The sequence below is a fragment of the Thrips palmi genome, unplaced genomic scaffold, assembly GCF_012932325.1.
Source record: "Thrips palmi isolate BJ-2018 unplaced genomic scaffold, TpBJ-2018v1 HiC_scaffold_10, whole genome shotgun sequence".
Taxonomy (NCBI): domain Eukaryota; kingdom Metazoa; phylum Arthropoda; class Insecta; order Thysanoptera; family Thripidae; genus Thrips; species Thrips palmi.
The window spans coordinates 7,910,959-7,930,636 of record NW_023144621.1 but is presented as its reverse complement, the minus strand read 5'-3'; the positions used below and the strand labels follow the sequence as shown (position 1 = coordinate 7,930,636).

General features: G+C 43.6%; 2 protein-coding genes across 3 annotated transcripts; one reads left to right on the top strand and one right to left on the bottom strand.

Annotated features, from left to right (window-relative positions):
• The first annotated feature begins 95 nt into the window (after nucleotides 1-95).
• LOC117647093 (glutamate dehydrogenase, mitochondrial) lies at nucleotides 96-8,045 on the top strand. Its single transcript, XM_034388611.1, has 9 exons — nucleotides 96-513; nucleotides 4,888-5,088; nucleotides 5,277-5,363; nucleotides 5,450-5,637; nucleotides 5,743-5,859; nucleotides 5,947-6,108; nucleotides 6,227-6,431; nucleotides 6,527-6,681; nucleotides 6,763-8,045. The coding sequence occupies exons 1-9, from the start codon at nucleotides 96-98 to the stop codon at nucleotides 6,877-6,879; spliced, it is 1,650 nt and encodes a 549-aa protein (XP_034244502.1). The 3' UTR covers nucleotides 6,880-8,045.
• A 264-nt stretch (nucleotides 8,046-8,309) lies between these two features.
• LOC117647052 (Golgi-specific brefeldin A-resistance guanine nucleotide exchange factor 1) lies at nucleotides 8,310-19,505 on the bottom strand. Of its 2 annotated transcripts, none has more exons than XM_034388545.1 (36): nucleotides 19,150-19,505; nucleotides 18,400-18,499; nucleotides 18,211-18,309; nucleotides 18,003-18,121; nucleotides 17,793-17,901; nucleotides 17,555-17,661; nucleotides 17,297-17,438; nucleotides 17,107-17,198; nucleotides 16,776-17,028; nucleotides 16,500-16,697; nucleotides 16,207-16,421; nucleotides 15,953-16,130; nucleotides 15,741-15,856; nucleotides 15,498-15,648; nucleotides 15,279-15,409; nucleotides 14,958-15,160; nucleotides 14,768-14,891; nucleotides 14,478-14,686; nucleotides 14,160-14,396; nucleotides 13,968-14,067; nucleotides 13,701-13,877; nucleotides 13,350-13,610; nucleotides 12,940-13,215; nucleotides 12,627-12,858; nucleotides 12,292-12,494; nucleotides 11,965-12,190; nucleotides 11,658-11,857; nucleotides 11,424-11,582; nucleotides 11,129-11,335; nucleotides 10,940-11,053; nucleotides 10,690-10,855; nucleotides 10,239-10,602; nucleotides 10,062-10,152; nucleotides 9,696-9,974; nucleotides 9,492-9,528; nucleotides 8,310-9,407 (listed from the first exon to the last, which is right to left on the bottom strand). In XM_034388545.1, exons 1-36 carry the CDS (start codon nucleotides 19,249-19,251, stop codon nucleotides 9,289-9,291), a joined length of 6,096 nt encoding a protein of 2,031 aa, XP_034244436.1. In that variant the 5' UTR covers nucleotides 19,252-19,505; the 3' UTR covers nucleotides 8,310-9,288. The 2 variants fall into 2 exon arrangements, with proteins under 2 accessions (XP_034244436.1, XP_034244428.1); XM_034388537.1 differs by having other exon boundaries at nucleotides 10,239-10,605; nucleotides 19,150-19,502.
• Nucleotides 19,506-19,678: the final 173 nt, after the last annotated feature.

Genomic DNA, 19,678 nt, shown 5'->3' with positions numbered 1-19,678 from the left:
ACACACCCGAATCCCACGGCGACAAGGGTCGTGTGCCCGTACGTGTGTGCGTGTGTTTTCCTCCGTGCGGCCCAGTTGCGACCCGCCTGTCCATCATGTTCCAGCTCAAGTCCATGACGAAGATCGCCACGGCGCCTCAAAAGATCGATTTGAAAACATTCTTGAAGGTTATCCCGGCCGCCGTTCAAGCTCAGTCGGCGAGAGGGTATGCCCACGAAATTCCCGAGAAACTTAAGGATGTGCCCACCGCCGAAAATCCCCGTTTCTTCGACATGGTGGAGTATTTCTTCCACCGTGCCTGTCAGATTGCTGAAGACAAGTTGGTGGAAGACATGAAGGGAAAGATGTCAATCGAGGACAAGAGGAAGAAAGTCCGTGGCATTTTGATGGGAATGCAGCCCTGTGATCACATTATTGAAATTGCATTCCCTGTACGCCGTGACACTGGTGATTATGAGATGATCACTGGCTACCGTGCTCAGCACTCCACCCACAGAACCCCTTGCAAAGGCGGTAAGTAGTGCTCTCAACTTGCATACGTGATCTGATTAAATTACATTCTCTCTTTATTGATTATTATACTGCCTTCATTCATGAATAAGAAATTATTTGAGTACACTCCTGATATACTCGGTTTGATAAGTTGTCATATCGAACCACATACTTATCTGAGATTGGTTCATGTTTATTGCAAACTGCCTCCATCAAAGCTGTTCGTTCTTTCCTTTTGATCTAAAATGGTTAGTCGAAGACTTCATCTGTGTCAACTGTTTTGTATAATCTAGCGTTAAAAGAATGTTTTTCAGATGTTTGTCTAATTATCTCAGGAAGTAATTCAATGATGGGAGACTGTTTTGACAGTGTAGTGTGGCGTCCCAAGCAGTGGCCCATCCTCATTTCTTCCTTATCTTTATTGGAGCGTTGAGTTCATCATAGTGCCTGGTGCACCTATTTTGGCTGCCTTGGATGCGTCGGTGCAGCCAGGAGGGTTGTGCCATTGACTTGTGGCAGAGCCCAACGGACTACACCGACTCTCCTCGACTCGATTATAAATATCGGCAGTGTTTACCGTCGGCTTCGCGTCATGCAGTGCCGTGCGGTCACGTAAGCCAGGCAGCGCGGTGCGGTGGTTGCGGTGGTTACACTCTCGACGCACGCTCGTGACGTCATGCGAGGCGCCTCACCTTGACGGGCCGAAAGACCGGGCCGCACCGCACCGCGCACCGCACACCTTGGCGACGGTCAATCAATGCCGTGAAAACAGCCTGCGGTAGTTGAAACGGGGACAACAGGCCGAATCCGTCTCTCTCGCACCCTCAGGCCATCCCGTACTACGAGAGAGACAGAGCGACGAAAGCACTCTTCGGAATCCGTCCACCGAGCCTCATGGCCTCATCCACGCACTCCAACCCGAGCCCCGCGATAGGACATTTCGGACTCGTGCAATCGCCAATCCCGTCCTCGTGGTTGGCCGGCCAGCTCGGCCAGCTGGTAGTCTCGGTGGGCCTGACCCGGTGGGCCGGTGCCCTGGTCAATCAGGTGCTCGCGGTGACCACCGGGCCAGGCTGCCGGCCAGGGCCACGCCGGCCTGCCAGGGCCACGCCCCCCGCGGGGCCCAATGGGCGCGCGATGCTGCGGCGTTGCGGCGGCGCGGCCGCCTTGTTTTGCAGCGATAGTGACGTGACGAGTGTCGCCGACAACCGGCACACGCCAGCACTCTGGCCACGTCGCGACCAGCACAGCTCAGCGTTTCGCCGTTCTGTCTCTCCCGCACCAATGGGCAGTGTAAGCGCGCGCGCGAGAGAGAGACAGATACGAGAGCCATGACATCGCTCTAGCACCGCTCCGTAGGGAGCCGCTTGCAACAGCGTGACGGGGCGGGTGGCTGTTTACCGCGAGCGCGAGCCTGACGAACTTACTAGAGCCGTCTCCGTCGCTCTATCTCCCTCGCTCTCATGGGTCGTTCCGTATGGCGTGAGAGACAGGCGTGAGAGACAGGCGTGAGAGACAGAACCAGTCTGGTGCCAGCCAGTACCCAGCCTCTCGAGTGGGCTCAGCCGGCTCGACAGTGGAGTGGCGGATTTCCGTGACTTTGCTGTTGCTGTCGCCAACCGAACCGGGCTCGACCGGGCTCGCACTCACGTCGCGGCCTTGGGATGGGACGCTCCAGCTTGACTCGTCTGGGCCGGGCCGGTCCGCCGTTGTCCGGTCACGATGCGGCCGCCTGGTGGAATGAATACATAATAGTGGACCGGTTGGATCGAGCCTGCGCTCTCCGTGCGAGGCTAGCGCTAGCGCCTTAACCAGCCGCCAAGGCCCGGTCCGGCCGGCCGCCTCCCGAGTCCGAGTCCTGGCGCGATGGTTAGCGTCCTCGCCGTCCTCCCCACGCCCACTGTACGCGAACTGGCACAACTGGCGGCAATTTCGCCGAGCCATTTTGATCGATCCAAGTTGACGCTCCTCTCATTTTTATCGGGGGTGCGGGAATGGGTGGTCTAGTGTATACTCTGAGCCACGTACCCCTGAAGTGCAGTGCAGGCTCGCCAGGCCGGTCCCGAAGTTCGCGGTCCAACCTCTCAAGTTCAAGTTCAGGAGAGGAGGCCGGCGGCCCAGCGCCCGCCGAACGGAGCATAGGCAAAACCTGCTGCGCGCTGCACCGGAGCCAACCGGGTTGCCTATCCTGGAGTCGTCGGGCTGACGGTGCGCGCTGCGGCGCTGCAGTGCTGCGGGGTGAGGCGGTGGCCTCTCCAGTCCAGCGCGAACCAACACCAACAGAGGAGCGCGCCAAAGTCGACGTAACTTCGAGCCCTAAAGCTTGTTTGCCTTAACGACAGCCATCCGCGTCCTAGAAACTTCCCCGTTTTCTCTTTATTGTCGCTTCTTTCTCGCTGACGTTCGCACCAACGCTAGTTGTAATGCGGTGTCATTGCCGCAGTGTCGCGCAACAAGCGCCACTTGTTTTGTGGCGGCCGGACGTCCCTCGGCGTTTCTTCCAATTGCGGCCCCTGCGGCCCCTGTTGCTGCGGGGCTGTTTCTCCGGCCGACGGGTCCGATGACACGATGGCGCCGTCGCTCGATCTCTCTCGCACCCTCACGAGGACAGAGACGTGTCTTCTGAATGGCTCTGCTGACCTGCACCAACTGCGCGGTGTTACAGCGTTGCAGAAAGCGATTAACGTCGCCAGGTGCATTGCCTGGGTGTAAGGGGGCCGCCTGGCGCGCCTGGCGCGCCTGGCGCGTGGCCTGGCGCGTGGCCTGGCGCGTGGCCTGCGCGAGGGGTCGTGGCCCTGTTCGGGGCCGTGTTCGGGGCGCCGGCTTGGCTGGCGGCCAGATGCCGCGCGGGGCTGCGACGTTTGAATGGAGCAGCCCCGCGCGGCACCTGGGGAAAATCGACGGGGAATGAATTAACTTGGAAGCGGCACCGCGGCATGCATGCACCTGCCTTGGGACGTGGCGTGGCTCGCGAGGCCGGCCGGCGTGTCGTCCGAAATGTCCACTTGGTCCTCGGACTGTACGCGTCGCAGCCAGGCGCAGCCAGCCAATGGCGAGCGCGGCAGCCCGATCCCAGGCCAAGTGCCTGTTGCCCCAGTGACCCGCAGCCCCGCAGCGGGGCCGGCAAGCCGCGGCAGGGTCAGCCGGTCGTCCTCAAGGGCTTTGACAGCTCGAGGCGTCGCGGCCGCTGCCCTGTGATCCAAAAGAGCGGTTTGTCTCTCTCGCACCTTTGCGGAGAGCCCCGCGTGAGTGCGACGGAGCGACGAAACGCCGCTTCCGAATCGCTTGCCTGGCGGTCGCTAGGTGGCAGCCCGTTGGGCCGCGCGGCCTGGCCGGCCTGGCGGGCCTGGCCTCGGCCGCGCGTCCTTCGAATGTGTCGTTTCGCACGCCAACTTTAGAATGTGCTAGCCAGCCGTCCCGGCTGATCGAAGCTACGAAATATTCCATGCGTTCGAACGTCTCTACACTGTTGCACGGTTGGTTCGCTCAAAGTGGCCCGTCTCCCTCCCGAACTTCGCCAGTGCGCGCGTCTCGGCGCGCGTGCAGCCGGGTGGTGCGGCCCTTGGTGCGGCCGCTCATGGCAACACGGTCGTTGCTCTTGCTACACCGCTTACCGATTTTACTCCCGCTAATTCTGGCTGTTATCTGTCGGCGGGGGCGGTGCCGCCTCGCCTTTTCACTGTGTACCCGCCTTTTCTGGACGTTATCACGCCGACAGCCGACACGGGTGCTGCAACTCGCCACCCCGGCACCCCGCGCGCTTATCAACCGCCGCCTCGCCGCTCGGATGACTAGGATGCAGCGCCGTCGCCAAGAGTCGCGCCGTCTCTCTCGCACTCACACGGAGAGCCCTGAGAGTGCGAGAGAGGCAGAGCGATGAAACCACGCCGACGACGTCGCTAGTTACAGTCGCTGTGTCCGCGGGTTGCCCACCAACTGCGGCCGCTACCTGGCGCCCTGGCAAAGCAGTCTGAGGAGGCTAGCACACAAGGCGGTACAAGGCCTCCACCCCGGAAAAAATATCTGCCACAATGCTGGTGCGCAGCCTTTGACCCTAGGGCTTTTAGAGAGCAGGAACGGAAAAGCGAAAGTGCGACCTGGCTCCGCGGCCCTGAACTTGTTTCGGGGCGGCCTGCCTTGCAGCCTCTTGGCCTGGCGGCACGCCTGGCAGGCAGGAAGGGACTGATTAAACTTGGCGCCACCCCATGCGGCACGGCATGTAATGCGACATGTGGGACGCCGACAGCTGTGTCCGCCGCGTTGACGCTTCGCGTTGACAGTCCGGTTAATGGGGGGCTTCCCTTCATTCCCTTTGGCATATTGCAATGTGTCACGCGCTGTGGGAAGTTTCCATTGGGTCGGTAGCTGAAGGTGTCTCGTCCCGACTTGTTCTAGGTATCCGTTTCTCGGAGGAGGTGTCCCGGGACGAGGTCAAGGCGCTGTCGGCGCTGATGACCTTCAAGTGCGCGTGCGTCGACGTGCCCTTCGGCGGCGCCAAGGCTGGAGTGAAAATCAACCCCAAGGCGTACTCTGAGCACGAGCTGGAGAAGATCACCAGACGGTTCACCCTCGAGTTGGCCAAGAAAGGATTCATTGGTGAGTTTCGGTGGGTGTGCTCGGTTCACTGCAGTCCCTGACCCCCCTCACCCCTGTCCTTCTCCAGATCGTCCTCCATTCCAAATCACACACCTCCGCCACCCGTCTCTTGGGTTTGTATTTATCAGCTTTGTAATTAAATTGAGATGAAATGCAGACGCTAATGTGCGATTGTGTCTTCATTCCAGGACCCGGTGTCGACGTCCCTGCTCCCGACATGGGAACTGGTGAAAGGGAAATGTCATGGATCGCTGACACTTATGCTAAAACCATTGGTAATTTCAGACATTCTAACATTTTCTTTTTAATGTAATGTGAATAAGTTAGTACGTTTTGAAATAACGGTTATGTGTTTTATCAGGTCATTTGGACATCAATGCTCATGCCTGTGTTACTGGTAAACCAATCAACCAGGGAGGTATCCACGGTCGCATCTCCGCAACCGGACGTGGTGTTTTCCACGGCCTAGAAAATTTCATTATGGAAGCCAATTATATGAGCATGATTGGAACTACTCCCGGTTGGGGCGGAAAAACATTCATTGTTCAGGTACATTTTCTCTCATTTTCCCCATATAGTCTCTATTTTAAAAGTGTTGAAAATCTTATTTATGGTGATTTAAAGTACCTAACTCCACTAAGACCTCTGTTACAGGGCTTCGGTAATGTAGGCCTGCACACAATGAGGTACCTCCACCGTGCTGGAGCAACGTGCATTGGTGTGCTTGAGCACGACGGTGCCATTTTCAACCCTGAGGGCATTGACCCTAAGGTAGGTATTAATTTCTGATGATTCCCCACCTTCATTTCAACAAACTGCCTTTTCTTATTGTATTTTGTTCTTCCATTTCTGCATTAGCAACTTGAGGATTACCGTTTGGATGTCGGAAGCATCGTCGGCTTCCCTGGCGCCAAGGCTTATGAGGGGGAGAACCTTATGTATGAGCCATGTGATATTTTTGTGCCTGCTGCATTGGAAAAAGTCATCACTAGCAATAATGCCCACAAGATTCAAGCAAAGGTATCCAAAAGAAATTCCCATTTTCTGTTAAAATAAATCTAATCAGTGAAATATTTTATGATTTGTGTGAGTTTTCTAGTTGATCTGATTTTCAAAATTCAATTTCTGCCACTTTTAGATTATTGCTGAAGCTGCAAATGGACCTACCACCCCCGCTGCCGACAAGATACTTTTAGAACGAAACATCTTGGTCATCCCTGATTTGTACATTAATGCTGGTGGTGTGACTGTATCTTTCTTTGAATGGCTCAAGAATCTGAACCACGTTTCTTATGGCCGTCTAACTTTTAAGTACGAGAGGGAGTCTAATTATCATCTGTTGGGTAAGGCACCCCCTTTCTCTCAACTTTAAAAAAAATGAAAAAATTCAACTTAAATTAGACTTATATCATGAATTCATTTAATTTTCAACCAACAGAATCTGTACAGGAGTCACTTGAACGACGCTTTGGACGCGTCGGTGGGCGAATCCCCGTCACTCCGTCAGAATCATTCCAGAAGAGAATCTCCGGTGCGTCTGAGAAAGACATTGTCCACTCTGGATTGGACTACACCATGGAGCGATCAGCTAGGGTGTGTATTTAGCAATTTTTAAAGAACTTTGTCTGAGGCCAGCCTGTTGATTTATCTTTGACCCCGCCTTTCCTCTTCCAGGCCATTATGAAGACTGCCATGAAATACAACCTTGGTTTGGACCTCAGAACAGCTGCATATGTGAATTCTATTGAGAAAATTTACACCACCTACAAAGAGGCAGGATTGGCTTTCTAATCGCACCAAAATGAAACCACAGTGAGATGAAGACATTCAAGAGAGCTGTGCATTTGTACTTAAATGAATTTATTTGGTGCGGAGTTGATCAACACCTGATCAGTATCAAACTGCCATCTTAGTCATGTTTTTTACCAATTTGAATGGAGCTTGCTAATGGCTGTGCGGGATTTTTTTTTCGCTGCTGTTTCTTGTTTTGGAGTCCTTTTTTCCTATGTAGATGTTAAAAGGCTATGTTGACTTCTGTGTGTCATAATTAATGTGTGCAGATTGTCTTTTACCTACATCTAATGTATGTTCTACTAGTTACTCTTGTTTGGATTTGGAGACGTGTTTTAAAATTGTGCCCTCATTTTTTAATCATTATGGGTTTTTTATTTTTTGCCTGTTCAGCAAATCAGTTCTTTAATTCTCCTTTTTTGTATGAATATTATGCGTACCACTTAATGTCCTAAAACATCTGTGTGTACACTTGCTGTTATTCATGTGGTGTGCATCCATCTTGTTTTAGATTATAGCATTGAAGCGCTTATTGTTTTTATGAAATGTGATTTTTATTTTAATGTGACATACTGTTAGTGTTTGGATCTTCAGGTCTTTTCCCTTAATGTTTTCCTTGTGTTGTACATTTTAGAGCCTGTACAAAATTTTAAAACATAAGCATACTAACATCAACTCTCTAGATTATGAAAGGCTCCAATCGAATGAAGTCAACTTTGAAGTCATTTTCATTTTCTAGCATTAGATGTACCTTTTATGCAGTGTTGCACATCTTTGGTTGCTTCATTTTATTTATCCATGCCCATCATTTTCCATTTATCATTTTTCTGTCATGGACTCCATGCATCATAGGTTGTTTAGAGTATTACAATTTTATAGCTGCACTCATTATTAATTATTTGGGAAATGTAGAGCTGTTTGCAGTTTGCCTTCAAAACTGATTGCATACCTTCTCCATTTAACAAGAATAAATGAGTAAAATTTGAAAGAAGTAAATTGATGTATTGTTAATAAAATACAAATGTTCTGTGTTTTATTTGTCTAAACTGCATTTTTGCTGTGGCTGGCTTGTCAAAACAGTGACCTCAGCGGATGCTATCTGGCAAGTAGGAAAAGATTGTAATGAATTGTGATCACTCCAGCAATAAACATTGTATCCATCATCAGCCTTGTATTGCCTTTCCTTCTTCCTTTTCCATGGAGATAGATACGTTTCCCCACCCATATATCACTTTGTACTTGTGTAAATTCAATAACGAAACAACTTCTTTGACTTCACTAGTTTTTTTATTTATATAGAGATCCACATTCTTAAAGCACAGCTTGATCTAAATGTTGAGTAAATCTAGCTTGGAAGAATTTTCTTAATCACAACGGACATGATTGTGTTTTACTGAAGTACTAGGTGAAGTATTATGAATTACAACAGCTTGAATGTAAACACCTGGTAACTTTACTGCTTAGTTTCAATTACTGGTCCATCCTAGAGTACCTAGACAAAGGACAGCAACAGTGGGAAAATGTAGATGAAGGAGGTGTTTTGACAAGTATGGTCACCAAATCAAATACAATTGAGGACAGTCACTAGCTTGGCAATATATCAAATGAAGATTGACCAAACAGACATGCCCGACAGTGTAAATTTAAGAATTCATTGGTATGATAAATTTATCTGCATATAATTAACAGCAGAGAAATAAAACTGCAGTCAATTGTAATAAAAACTCATACAATGATAACAAAATACAAAAATAACATATAAAATGGATCTGTGTGGATACAGGATCCAAGCCCATTAACATAATTTTTAAAGCCATCCCCTATTTTTACTGATTCTTGCCTTGCATCCATTCACCCAGGCGCTTTAGGGTAAAGTATTATAGAACAAACAAAGACATAACATTTAATAACACTAGCTCATCTACAATTCAAATGCAGGAAAATATCTAAGTTAAATAACTCTGTATTATACAATAAAATTTATTCATTCATTATTTGAATGGTGGAAGTTATCTTCTTTCCCTTATTCCATTTAACATTATAAACATTATTATTTAACAATCATGGCTCAAACTGGCATAAAACTTAAAGTGATATTTCAATTTACACGAAGTAACTCAGTACTTAAAGCAATTTTGAAGAGTAATTGCAATAGTGATTCATACATCCAGCCTGCTGTTCAGTTCAGTTCAACAAGAGGTTGAACGGTAAGTCAAAATTGATAAGATACCATTAATATATACAGAGTAAGTCACATCACAATTTAAATGTCAGTGTCAGTGCTCATCTTGTTTCAAGATGTTTCTTGAGCACACTTAACTGTAATAGTTTGGCTTCCATCTTAAAATCTTACACTACAAGAGTGCACAGTGAGAGGTTTACTATGAGCAAAGAAGTCAAGGGAAAACTTTAAAGTTCATCTTTGTGGACATCATTACTTGGTTGTTCCATTGAAACAAAAGGTGATAAAATTGGTAGAGTTGGGATATTTGCACCTTCTAAGAGAATTCCTTTACTAGTACCCACACCTAGAGACAAAATAAGATAACATTAAGTACAAACTAGTACATTAGCTCTTTTCAAATCTTCTTGTTTAAGTTACACAATCTTACCTCCTACTGGGCTACTCATTGAGTGAGAATGGAATGTCTGAAAAAGAGAGAAAATAGTAAACTTAATAAATAATACTGGCAAAAAAGGAGATACTGAAATGACAACTTTGTCACCATGTTGGCCACAAAAATGCAGCCCTTGTGCTTAAAAAGATAATAAACATGACCAAAGTTCTTTGGCTTCAGGACTTAATAGTCACTTACTTCAGTTAATGGAGCAGTTGACTGATCCTGAAAGAAGTAATGAGATGCTGGAATGAGGCCACCTTCATTTGCATTTGGCATTGCATGAGACAAACTAGTGAATGAACTCCCTCGCATTCCAGATCCTCGAGTAGGAGTAAATGCCTCCATCACTGCCTCAGGGCTCATGCTGACTGAGTGACTTGAGAAAGCAGAGTTTGGATTTGCTGATAAGTCAATAGAACCCTGAGAGACATCAGCCACAGGTGCTGGTGGACCAGTAATTGGTGTTGATACAAGCTGAAACATTCATGAAATGTTTTGATGTGTCTTGACAGTATACCACATGAATTATACAAATAAGGAAATTAAAACTCCAGCACTAACCTGGCCCATGTGGGAAAATATAGTGGGTGGCAATGAAAGTCCTGCTCCTCCAGGCATGGGAAGAGGAGGCTGAAGTATAACATTCGAAATGCTGGAAAACAAAAACAAAATGAACAAAATCTAATAATAATGTGTGTGGGAGCAAACACAAGTAATTTTTTCCATAATGAATGTAACCTGTGCATTGGAGGTGGTGCCATAGAAATAGCTGCTGGATCAAGAATAGGAATGGGTTGATGTGGCTGCATGTTAGGATCAATATTAGGAGCTGCTACTTGTATTGGAGTGAAACCAACAGCATTTTGGGAAAGATCTACGTCATTCCGCAAAATGGGTTCATGTTGTGGACTGTGAGGAAGACTCTGGTTTAATTGCTGTTGTTGTTGTTGGTACTCCCGTTGATGGAGCTCTTGTTGTTGGAACTCCTGTTGTTGCTGCATTTGTTGTTGCTGGTGCTGCAAAAGCCACGTCTCTTGTTCATTTGGAACCACTTCGTATTCCGGACTATGAGCAATTTCTTCAACAGGTGGCTTAGATGCCTCTGCTGATGTGAAAAAAAATAATATATTGGCATATTTTGTCCATAGACACTTCAAAAAAAGGAAGAAAAGAAAGTAAACCATAATACCTGGTGGATGGGCTTTCATGAATTCCATCCTTAATGACGGCAAGAATCTTTCAATGCGTTCCCAAGTCACTGTCCACAAGGGAGAGTAGCCATCTGGAGTTGAGAAAACTCTTGCAGAATCCATCACTAAGAGCATGTTCTTCAATGTTTCAGGGATGGCTTCCAACTAAAAAAGAAAATTGAGACATTTTCAACCATTTTCATTTAATTATGAGGGAGCACAGCCTGAGTGAGTTGAACAAGTTCTTACCAACAAGTCACTGTGATCTGAATGCATATATTTGTCCAGGAAATCCAATATAGTCAGCCATAAAGCAGTAAAATTTGGCAGAGATAGAAGAGGAGTCAAATGATGCAAGAACACCTGAAACGACAAGATGGGCAAGTGAAAACAGTAAAGTAAGTTAGCCTGATATTCTTTCTGCCACACAATGCCTACCTTGCTCAGTAGAGTTGCTCCACGCATTCGAGTTTCTTCTTCGCGGGTTCTGCAGGCGGCATCACCTGGACACACTGGTTCCAGCAGCCGAGCCAGAAGTGGGAATAGGACCTTGCTAAAGCATGATTCCCACTCTTGGGCGCTGAGAGTTTGGAGGTCGTGCATTAAAAGAGCACTTTGAAGATAGGTGATGGCACTCATTCTGACCTAAAAAGGCAAAAAAAAAGGACGGTTCTTAAGATATTCTACAAATCAAATTCAAACATAACTATAAGCATTTCCCTGTCTGACCTACCTCTTTCCGGCTATCACAGCATAAACGTGCTATACCTTGAAGTAAAGGACACCATCCTGTAGCCCACAAAGACGGCTGCTGGACATCACCACTTTCTTCAGCCCACCACCGATATATTTGAGCTGTACGAGTATGCAAAGTGTGCATCAAGTCTAGCAACTGGAATCAAGATTAAACAAAATTAAAGTCCACTCAAGTGCTTACAAAATACAATGTGAAATGAACTTTTCATACCTGGATAGGATATTCTGATGGTAATTCCTCAGAATCACTTTCATCAGCATCATAAGGATTATTCTGGGGGCTGCGTGCTCTTCGTTGTGCACTAACAGAACTAGGATCATCTCTCCTTCTTAGACTTGGAAGCCTTTTACGATTTTTGCCACTAACATCTTTATTGTGACTAGCAACTTTCCGAGACTGTTTCTTGTCAGCTGTAAAGAAAAACAACAATTATTATTATTATTATTATTATTATTTCTAATAGACTTTTAAGGTACTCAAGTGACAAATCACAAATTTGTAAATGTTTTCCTCTTACTCGAATGCAAGCTGGCCTCCACAAATGTTCTGATACAATGGACACAATATTCAAAATTGTAAGGCGTTATGTGAGCTACATCTCTGACGAGAAAAGTAAGGCTTTCACAGCATTTAATGAGAGCATAGGGGTCATGAGCATATAGTTCTCGGTCCCAAGAAGGACTACTTGCAGTCAATCTCAAGGACCTCATAGACACAGGTTGAATTTCACCCTCTCGCCCAACCTGTTTGGGAGTAAATTATTTTTGGTCAGTAAATATCACTTATTATTATTATTATTATATTATTATTATTATTATTATTTTACAAATCAAGAATTAATTACCAGTATCCATCCACCAGTCAATGCATTGCTTGGAGAAAGTTCAGGGCTGTTGGTTGGGCTAAGAGGCTGAGAAAGGATTTGGCTAGTTGTAGGTAGACTACTGGTGCTACGGCTTATTTCAGAATCAGATGTATAGCCCCTTTCAGTTCCTATTCCACTATCTTCTTGTGAACCTAACTGCAATTCTCCATCAGACTTGGCACCTGTAAAAAATTTCCAAGGTACAGAGAGAAATCAACATACTCACTAAAGATACCTTCACAGAATATCTCAATATATCTTTACAGAATTACAATAATAATGAAAGAGTAGCAAATCTCATGATTTAATCATACCTTGGTCCTGAGCACTCAGTTCTTGAGAAGTGGATTCTCCGAACACACGAGGTGGAGGTGCACCAGCTCCAACAACCTCCAGTAATGTGAAAATGACTGACCAGTCAGCATCATTGTGGATATTTGCGGCACTTGTTTTGAGAAGTTCATGAATTCCATAAGCAACATTCCGTGACACTCTTGAGAGGGGAACCCATTTCAGTAGCAGAAGCATGCGTAATGATTGAAGAATCTAGTAAGGATTAAATCAATTAAGGTCAGTGGCGAGGAAAAATGAGATATTCTACTGTGTGGCTACAGATAAGAAACTCACCATAGGACTCATTTCCTCCCGCCGCATCAACCGAATAGCCAATCTCAGGAGGCCAACGACACACCTCTCCATCAGGAAAGGATGTTCACAGGCTGCAGCACCCATCAACAAGCTGTATATGTAATCACGCACATTACTCCACACAGAGGCTACTCGATCTCGGTTTTGAATGATCACTTTAATAAGAAGCTCCAAGAAAAATATTGCAGTGCTTTCGTTTTGTGCAGTGCCCAAGGATGGGTGACCATCTGGACCGTGAGAAGCTAGAATGAGAGCCTGAAAAGTATACAAGAGAGTAAACACAGGCTCAAAACAGGACATGCTGTGAGGAAAGATACTGCTTTCACAACAACACCAACAAGAATATTCATGAGACAAATTAATCAAAAGGGCAACAACAGCACCATTACCTTGACCATTTCTTGAAGGGAATCAATTCTCAAGAACTTTGACTCAGTTATCAAAAGCTCCAGATGGCATTCTCTTATACAGCGTTTGGCTTGCTGAATATGCTCTTGATCCTCTTGAGATACCATTCGCTGGGATGCAGGCTCAGACGACAGAGCAATGTAGGAATAAAGAGAACTGAACAGGCCAGTCTCTGTTTTTTGAGAAGGAGCCTCTTCTCTCATCAGTGATATCTTGCCATTAGCTTCCAGGAAATCTTCAGCCTAATAACATGGGATTAATAAGGATATGTGAGGAGAATTTAACATAATCATAATAATGAACGAAATTAAAGGAAAAAAATAGTAAAATACCTCGGTGAGAGCTTTTGGTAGAAGTTTGCACTTATAAAGTTGGAGTAAGCATTCAAGAACGTTGGCCCAACCATGACGCAAAATGTCCCCATGCCGTTGAGCGAGACCAAAAACAGTGCGGGTGACCAATTGAGCCTTGGGATTTGCTCCAAATGCAACTGGTAATGAATCCACAGTCTGAAAGGAACAATGAATTTTTTTTTAAAATGGTGGTTTTAGGATGAAACCATCCCAAGAAAAGATTATGATCCCACTGTAGCACACTACCTCTGCACTTGTTATTAAGGTTGTAAATTTGCACAAGGAAATGATTAGGTTGTCAAAATCATTGCTCATCCCATAATGAGCTGATATTAATGCACACTTCCTGAATTTAAAAGCAAAAAATTCTATTGAAAAGACAGTTTTTAGAATTAAAACAAAACAACAAAGTCCCTAAAACTATGCCATGGCACTTACAAAAACCCTGATATTGCTTTTTGATACACAGTAGAATCCATACTGCGATCAAATATGAAGCTCAAAGCAGCAACAGAGGGGCCCCAAATAAGTGAGAATAGGTCATGGTCAAACAGTCCTCCGGGTGCATGAATGAAAACCCCATCTTTACTTGCCCCACGACGCAACAAAACTTTCCACAGATAGTTTTCTCTCACTGCACCGGTTTGCTCAGCTGGCATAACAATCTCACAAGATCTGGAAATGAGATTTTTTTTTAAACAGTAAAAAATGATTTGTGGATTTAATTTATGATAGAAGAAATTTGGTCAAACAAACTTGATTGATTTGTAGATTTCATCAAGCATGTCCTCTTCAAAATCTTTGCCTCCGTTGACCTTTTTGAGATTGCGTTTAAACTCATCCGGGGTCATAGGGTTGTTCTGTCTTTTGGCATTGTGATTGTGTTGATCAACATTCAACATGATAACAGCATAGGCAAGAGTGAAAGCAGCATCATTATTTGCAAAGGGCTCTCCATTACATTTCTGGAAGAGAGGAATGATATATTTACTTTAGAAACATGAACCGCCAAACAATAATTTTACTTATTTTGAAGTTGGACTTACATGCCAATGATCTGCAAAGTGCTCTAAAAGGAGAGATATAAGAGGTGATTCACCAGGTAACCTAAATACCTCCAGATATTGACGCAAAGCTTCGTCTATGCGAGTGTCAACAAAATCAAATGACCTGCAAATTTTCATGTTATAATTCTTTCAAACAACAAAGTAAAATTAAATGTAAAACAATGCTTACTTAACAAAGCAGTCAAGCACAGCTAAGTTTTCTCGATTGCTAATGAATTCCCCAATCATTTTCTTGTCTAGCCGTGGATTTTCTCTTAGAAAGTGAACCACCTCACTTGTGTCCAGAGGCGTTGCTAATAAATGATGCTCTTGAAGGTACTGAATGCCCTTTTTGGCTTTAGCATTGAAATGTTCTGTTCCAGTGGCTAGTAACTGAATATGTAAAAACAAATGGAATTATGTCAGTAAGAATAAATACGTAGTATCATGAATTGTTAAAATGGTTACATCTCATTTAGTTGATTTGTGAAAGAAACTTATATGTTTTTACCTTTTTCTTTCTTTTATCTGCCATAAGTTGTTCATGAGTAGGGATATTCAGCGACACATGACACCTCCCCATTGAAGGAGGTGGTGCCAAAGGCTGATGGACTATGGACTTAGTGGCATCTTGGTACGTTTCTGAGAAAAAAATAATTGAAAAACTTCATTTCAGTGGGATATTTTGAATATGATTGGTGGAAGCTTTGTGTAAGGATTGGAAACCTACCTGATTTGGTAACCGAAAGAGATGCTGCAGATTCCTGATGTTCGCTTTGCATACGACTGTGACAATTTCTTTCAATTGACTCAATGACAGTTAGTAAGGCATCAAGTGATAATAGGTGAATGCTAAATAATCCCGATACAGGAAAAGTATTCTGCAACAGAAAGGTGGTCATAAAATCCTCTTTGTTCTTCATTAAGGAAGCAACCTTAAAATTCCAATTGATAAAAATACAACTGTCCTAACCTTGGACAAAAGTTTACATAGATCCTCAAATATGTTGGAGCAGTATAGATCACAGTCATAATTGAGGTACAATTCTGTCACTAAACCTGGTATTCTCCACAATTGCACAATAGACTCTGTAAAATAAGAATTGAATGACGACATAAATACTCATGGGAATGGTTATTTTTCTATGAATAATTAAAAAGTATCCTAAAAAGCATTATACAGACCTAATGCAAGTTCCTTATGTTCATAAGATGTCTTAGGAGAATCAGAAGTAACCATTTCTGCTAACTGAAGTAAGTAGTGCTCAAGTTGGAATTTAAGATGGGTGCGCAATGATTCAAAGAGGAGGAATGTAACCCTCAACGTAGCAGCAAGAAGAGGAATACGTTCTGTAGTCAATAACTGAAAACAACAGGCATAAAATGTAAAGAAGTCTCATCTATATAGAAGAGAGGGAATTAAAAACTTGACAACTTACACAGAACATATTTCTGCACAGATCATCTTTAACAAGCGTAAGAAGTGTTTGATACTGTCCAATACTATCTGCTCCAACTTCTAAAGCCACTGTGAGCAATGTGAGACCAATGTGAAGCTTCTTTTCAGAGTTTTGCTTGTCAGTTGGATTGCAAAGGGAAATAAGAAACCGGAAAAGTTCACAAATGAACTCAATTCCATAAGGTACAAGAGGAGCTGGAAGTCAAAACAATAAAGTAATTAAAATGTGAGATCAGGTAAGTAATAATGAATGAGCCATTAGTGATAACTCACCGCCTTCAATGTCATCATCCTCTCCACTCGTGAAACGAACACCTTGAGGATTAACATATGCTGGCTCTTGGCTCTTGGATTTTGAAGTAGGGCTAATTTTCTCAGTTGAGTTTAACACAGAAGTAGATACTTCAGATGAGGCCTCAACTGTACTGCTTGAATATTCCCCTGACTCTTCAATGGATGACATAGAGTTTTCTGAAAATTAATAAAAATCTGAATGTCTTGTATGCTCTATTGATTTATACAAAAAGAAGTTCTCCCACAGCACTTTACCTGTGGTGTTTGATGTTTGAATAATCTCCTTTTCACTACTTTCAACAATGTGTGTGTTAGATGCAACTTCTGTTTGGGAAACTAATTTGATACCTGCAACATCTGGTCCAACTTGTCCTTCACCAGAAGACTCACTACCAACACTCCCACTAACATTCTGTATTGCTCTTGATCCAGTGCTGGGGTCTACATCTACTGGAGGTTTTGAATCTCCAGCTGAATTTCTTTCATCACATGGAGGAGCAATGTCATTCTGAAGGATAAAGACCAGATTAATATTATCATAACTACTAAATTAAGCTCATTACAATTGAAATTGCAGGAAAATTACCTCAGATTCTGAATTTTTCTCCCTATGCTTAATTTCAGATGAGTTAGGTAGGTCGTCTGAATTTGAAGTGTGAGGTTTTACAAACCTTTCCTCTAGGAAGCAAATGAAAAAGAAAAAACAGTTGAGGAAAATAGGACAGTTGAAAACACCTCTTGAGATGGAAATCTATGTGTCTGAGGTGGTATCTTACCAAGATTAGTTATGTGGGGATCAGACGTTGAAATAGAATCTACTTTTTGATGACCATGCTTGTTGTAACCAATTGCTTTAGTCTTTCGCTTGGAAGCACGAGAAGAATTTTGGTCTACTGCACCTGTCCTCATTTTCAGTTTCTGAAAGTAGATGAAATAAAATGAAATAATGTATGTATGTATAAATATATGTATTAATAGGAAATACACTTTAACAATAATAACATGATTTCTGGTCTTATTTTTTGTTTACTTGCCTTCATACTTGAACGTATTTGGTGGTCTTCAGAAAATTCTGGCAAGCGAGTAAATACCAACTGTACCAAATCCTTCAAGCAATGTTCAGCAGACCGACGTAACAGTTCTGAAACCACCAACCCATAAAAACACTCTTAGAAATAATGAAATGAAATATTAGCATAGTTAATTTAACACAAACAACTACCATGGAATGACAAATTAGGATACAAATTTAGTAATCTAAAAGAATATTACCATCCAAACGCATCTCAAAACATATACGGAAGCAGCTCAGCATAATTTCACAAGCAGTTTCATTAGTCAAAAGTGATCCCACAGGTGATAACATTAGTATCCTTAAGACCTGTAATGTTATAAGTTTTAAACATAAAGAAAACATGAAGAGATTCACTTTGGTACAGTTTTACAGCTCTCTGTTTTCATTACAATCTTTCAGAAACTTACTTGCAAGATTTTCATCAGAACATCCCCATCACTTGCTGTGTCAGTCCCGACAAATCGAGCATGTGTCACTGCATCTGCAATATTTTCAACACAAGCTGCTGCAGTTTTGATTGATGGATCTGAAACAGTAATAAAAAGACAAGAACGTAAAACATTGATAATTTTGCTACAAGTCTTAAGCAAAGCAAAGTAATTCAATATTTCTCACCAAGGAGATTGTACGACAAAAATTTTGCCACTGAAGCAAGGGCTAGACTTGTAACAGGACCAGTTGTCTCCTCTGATCGAATAACTTCTAGAAATGGATCTAGAAATAAAAGGGAGAGGAAGGAATGAGACTGAGATTTGGAAAGGAACTAAAACACAAAAGTCAAACAACATTCTGTTGTGATCATACCAAAGAAGTGGTTTGGATCAAGGTGTCGCAAATCTCCCTCTTGATTCAACAATTCTTTCAACTTAAGAAAGAGGCGTATAAGACTATCATTTTCGTCACCCTGTCAACAAAACAAAAACAATTAGCACTCAGCAAAGCAACAGATGAAACCAGTAGAGTAGTATTTTGACTTTTACTTGTCTTTATTTTTAAAATGCAGAGATTACCCTAAGATGGTATGGTCATAATTTTTGAGGAAAGAAGGAGTGATCTTAAAATTATTGAAGGGACTACGAATTCAGAGTGCCTCAGGATAATAGCAACAGAAAATTCCCCAAAATCAAAGACAAGCAAATCATTAACTCCAGTGGCTTACAAAATTGGAAAGATAAAAAAGCACTTAAACATCTAAAAGAAACAGAAAAATATTGCTCCAAGAGCTGCCTCTGATAAAACAGCTGTCAGCTGTCAAAAACTTTTGGCTCCAGGCAGTACACAAATTCAATGGAGTTGTTAATTGATTTTTACTATCTATGTTGTAACAAGGGCAAAACTGACACAATCTAGACATGTAGCCAGAATAAATAGAGCCATAACCTCTGAACAGTATGGAACAGGGAGGACTAGAGTCGACAACACAAAACTGAACACGATCTCAAAAATATTTGAAAAACGAATCGAAGGCAATAATACTACTGTCAGTTCTTCGAGGAAAGGGGAAAGTTTTAACGACAAAATTAGGGTAAAGACAGGAGAGTGTCGTCTGCTTACCTGGTGAGAGTGCGATGACCAACGGTTGCCTCTTTTCATTGACGTGAGCAGGATGGACATCTCCCCCTGCACCACGTACATTCCATTTCCAGGAAGTCCCATCTTGAGATATGTTAGAGTTTCACTGCTATCCCTTTAAGAGAACCATTTGACGTTTTATCCAGGCACTAGCAGTCGACTTCACAGAAATGGCACGTCTCACTTCCTCCAACACGACTACAAACTCCTTACCAACTTTGTCACGAAATAAACTCGAGGACAGGGTTGAAATGTGTTAGTTTGAAATGTCGAAAGACAGTGAACATGAAGCAACTCATTTGAAAAGAAGTTCAATTTCGCATTTTCTTAGAGTTAAATGACACAGCTTAAAGTTGGTAAATTAATTAATTCACCAAATGTCAAATACCGTCTGCTAGATATGTCAACCAATATATGAAAAATTTCACGTAGTCTATCAAAAATGTCTACTTTGTCTTCGTTTCAACGAGATAAAACTAACTTTCACAAACATAGGCAGATCTTTTCTTTT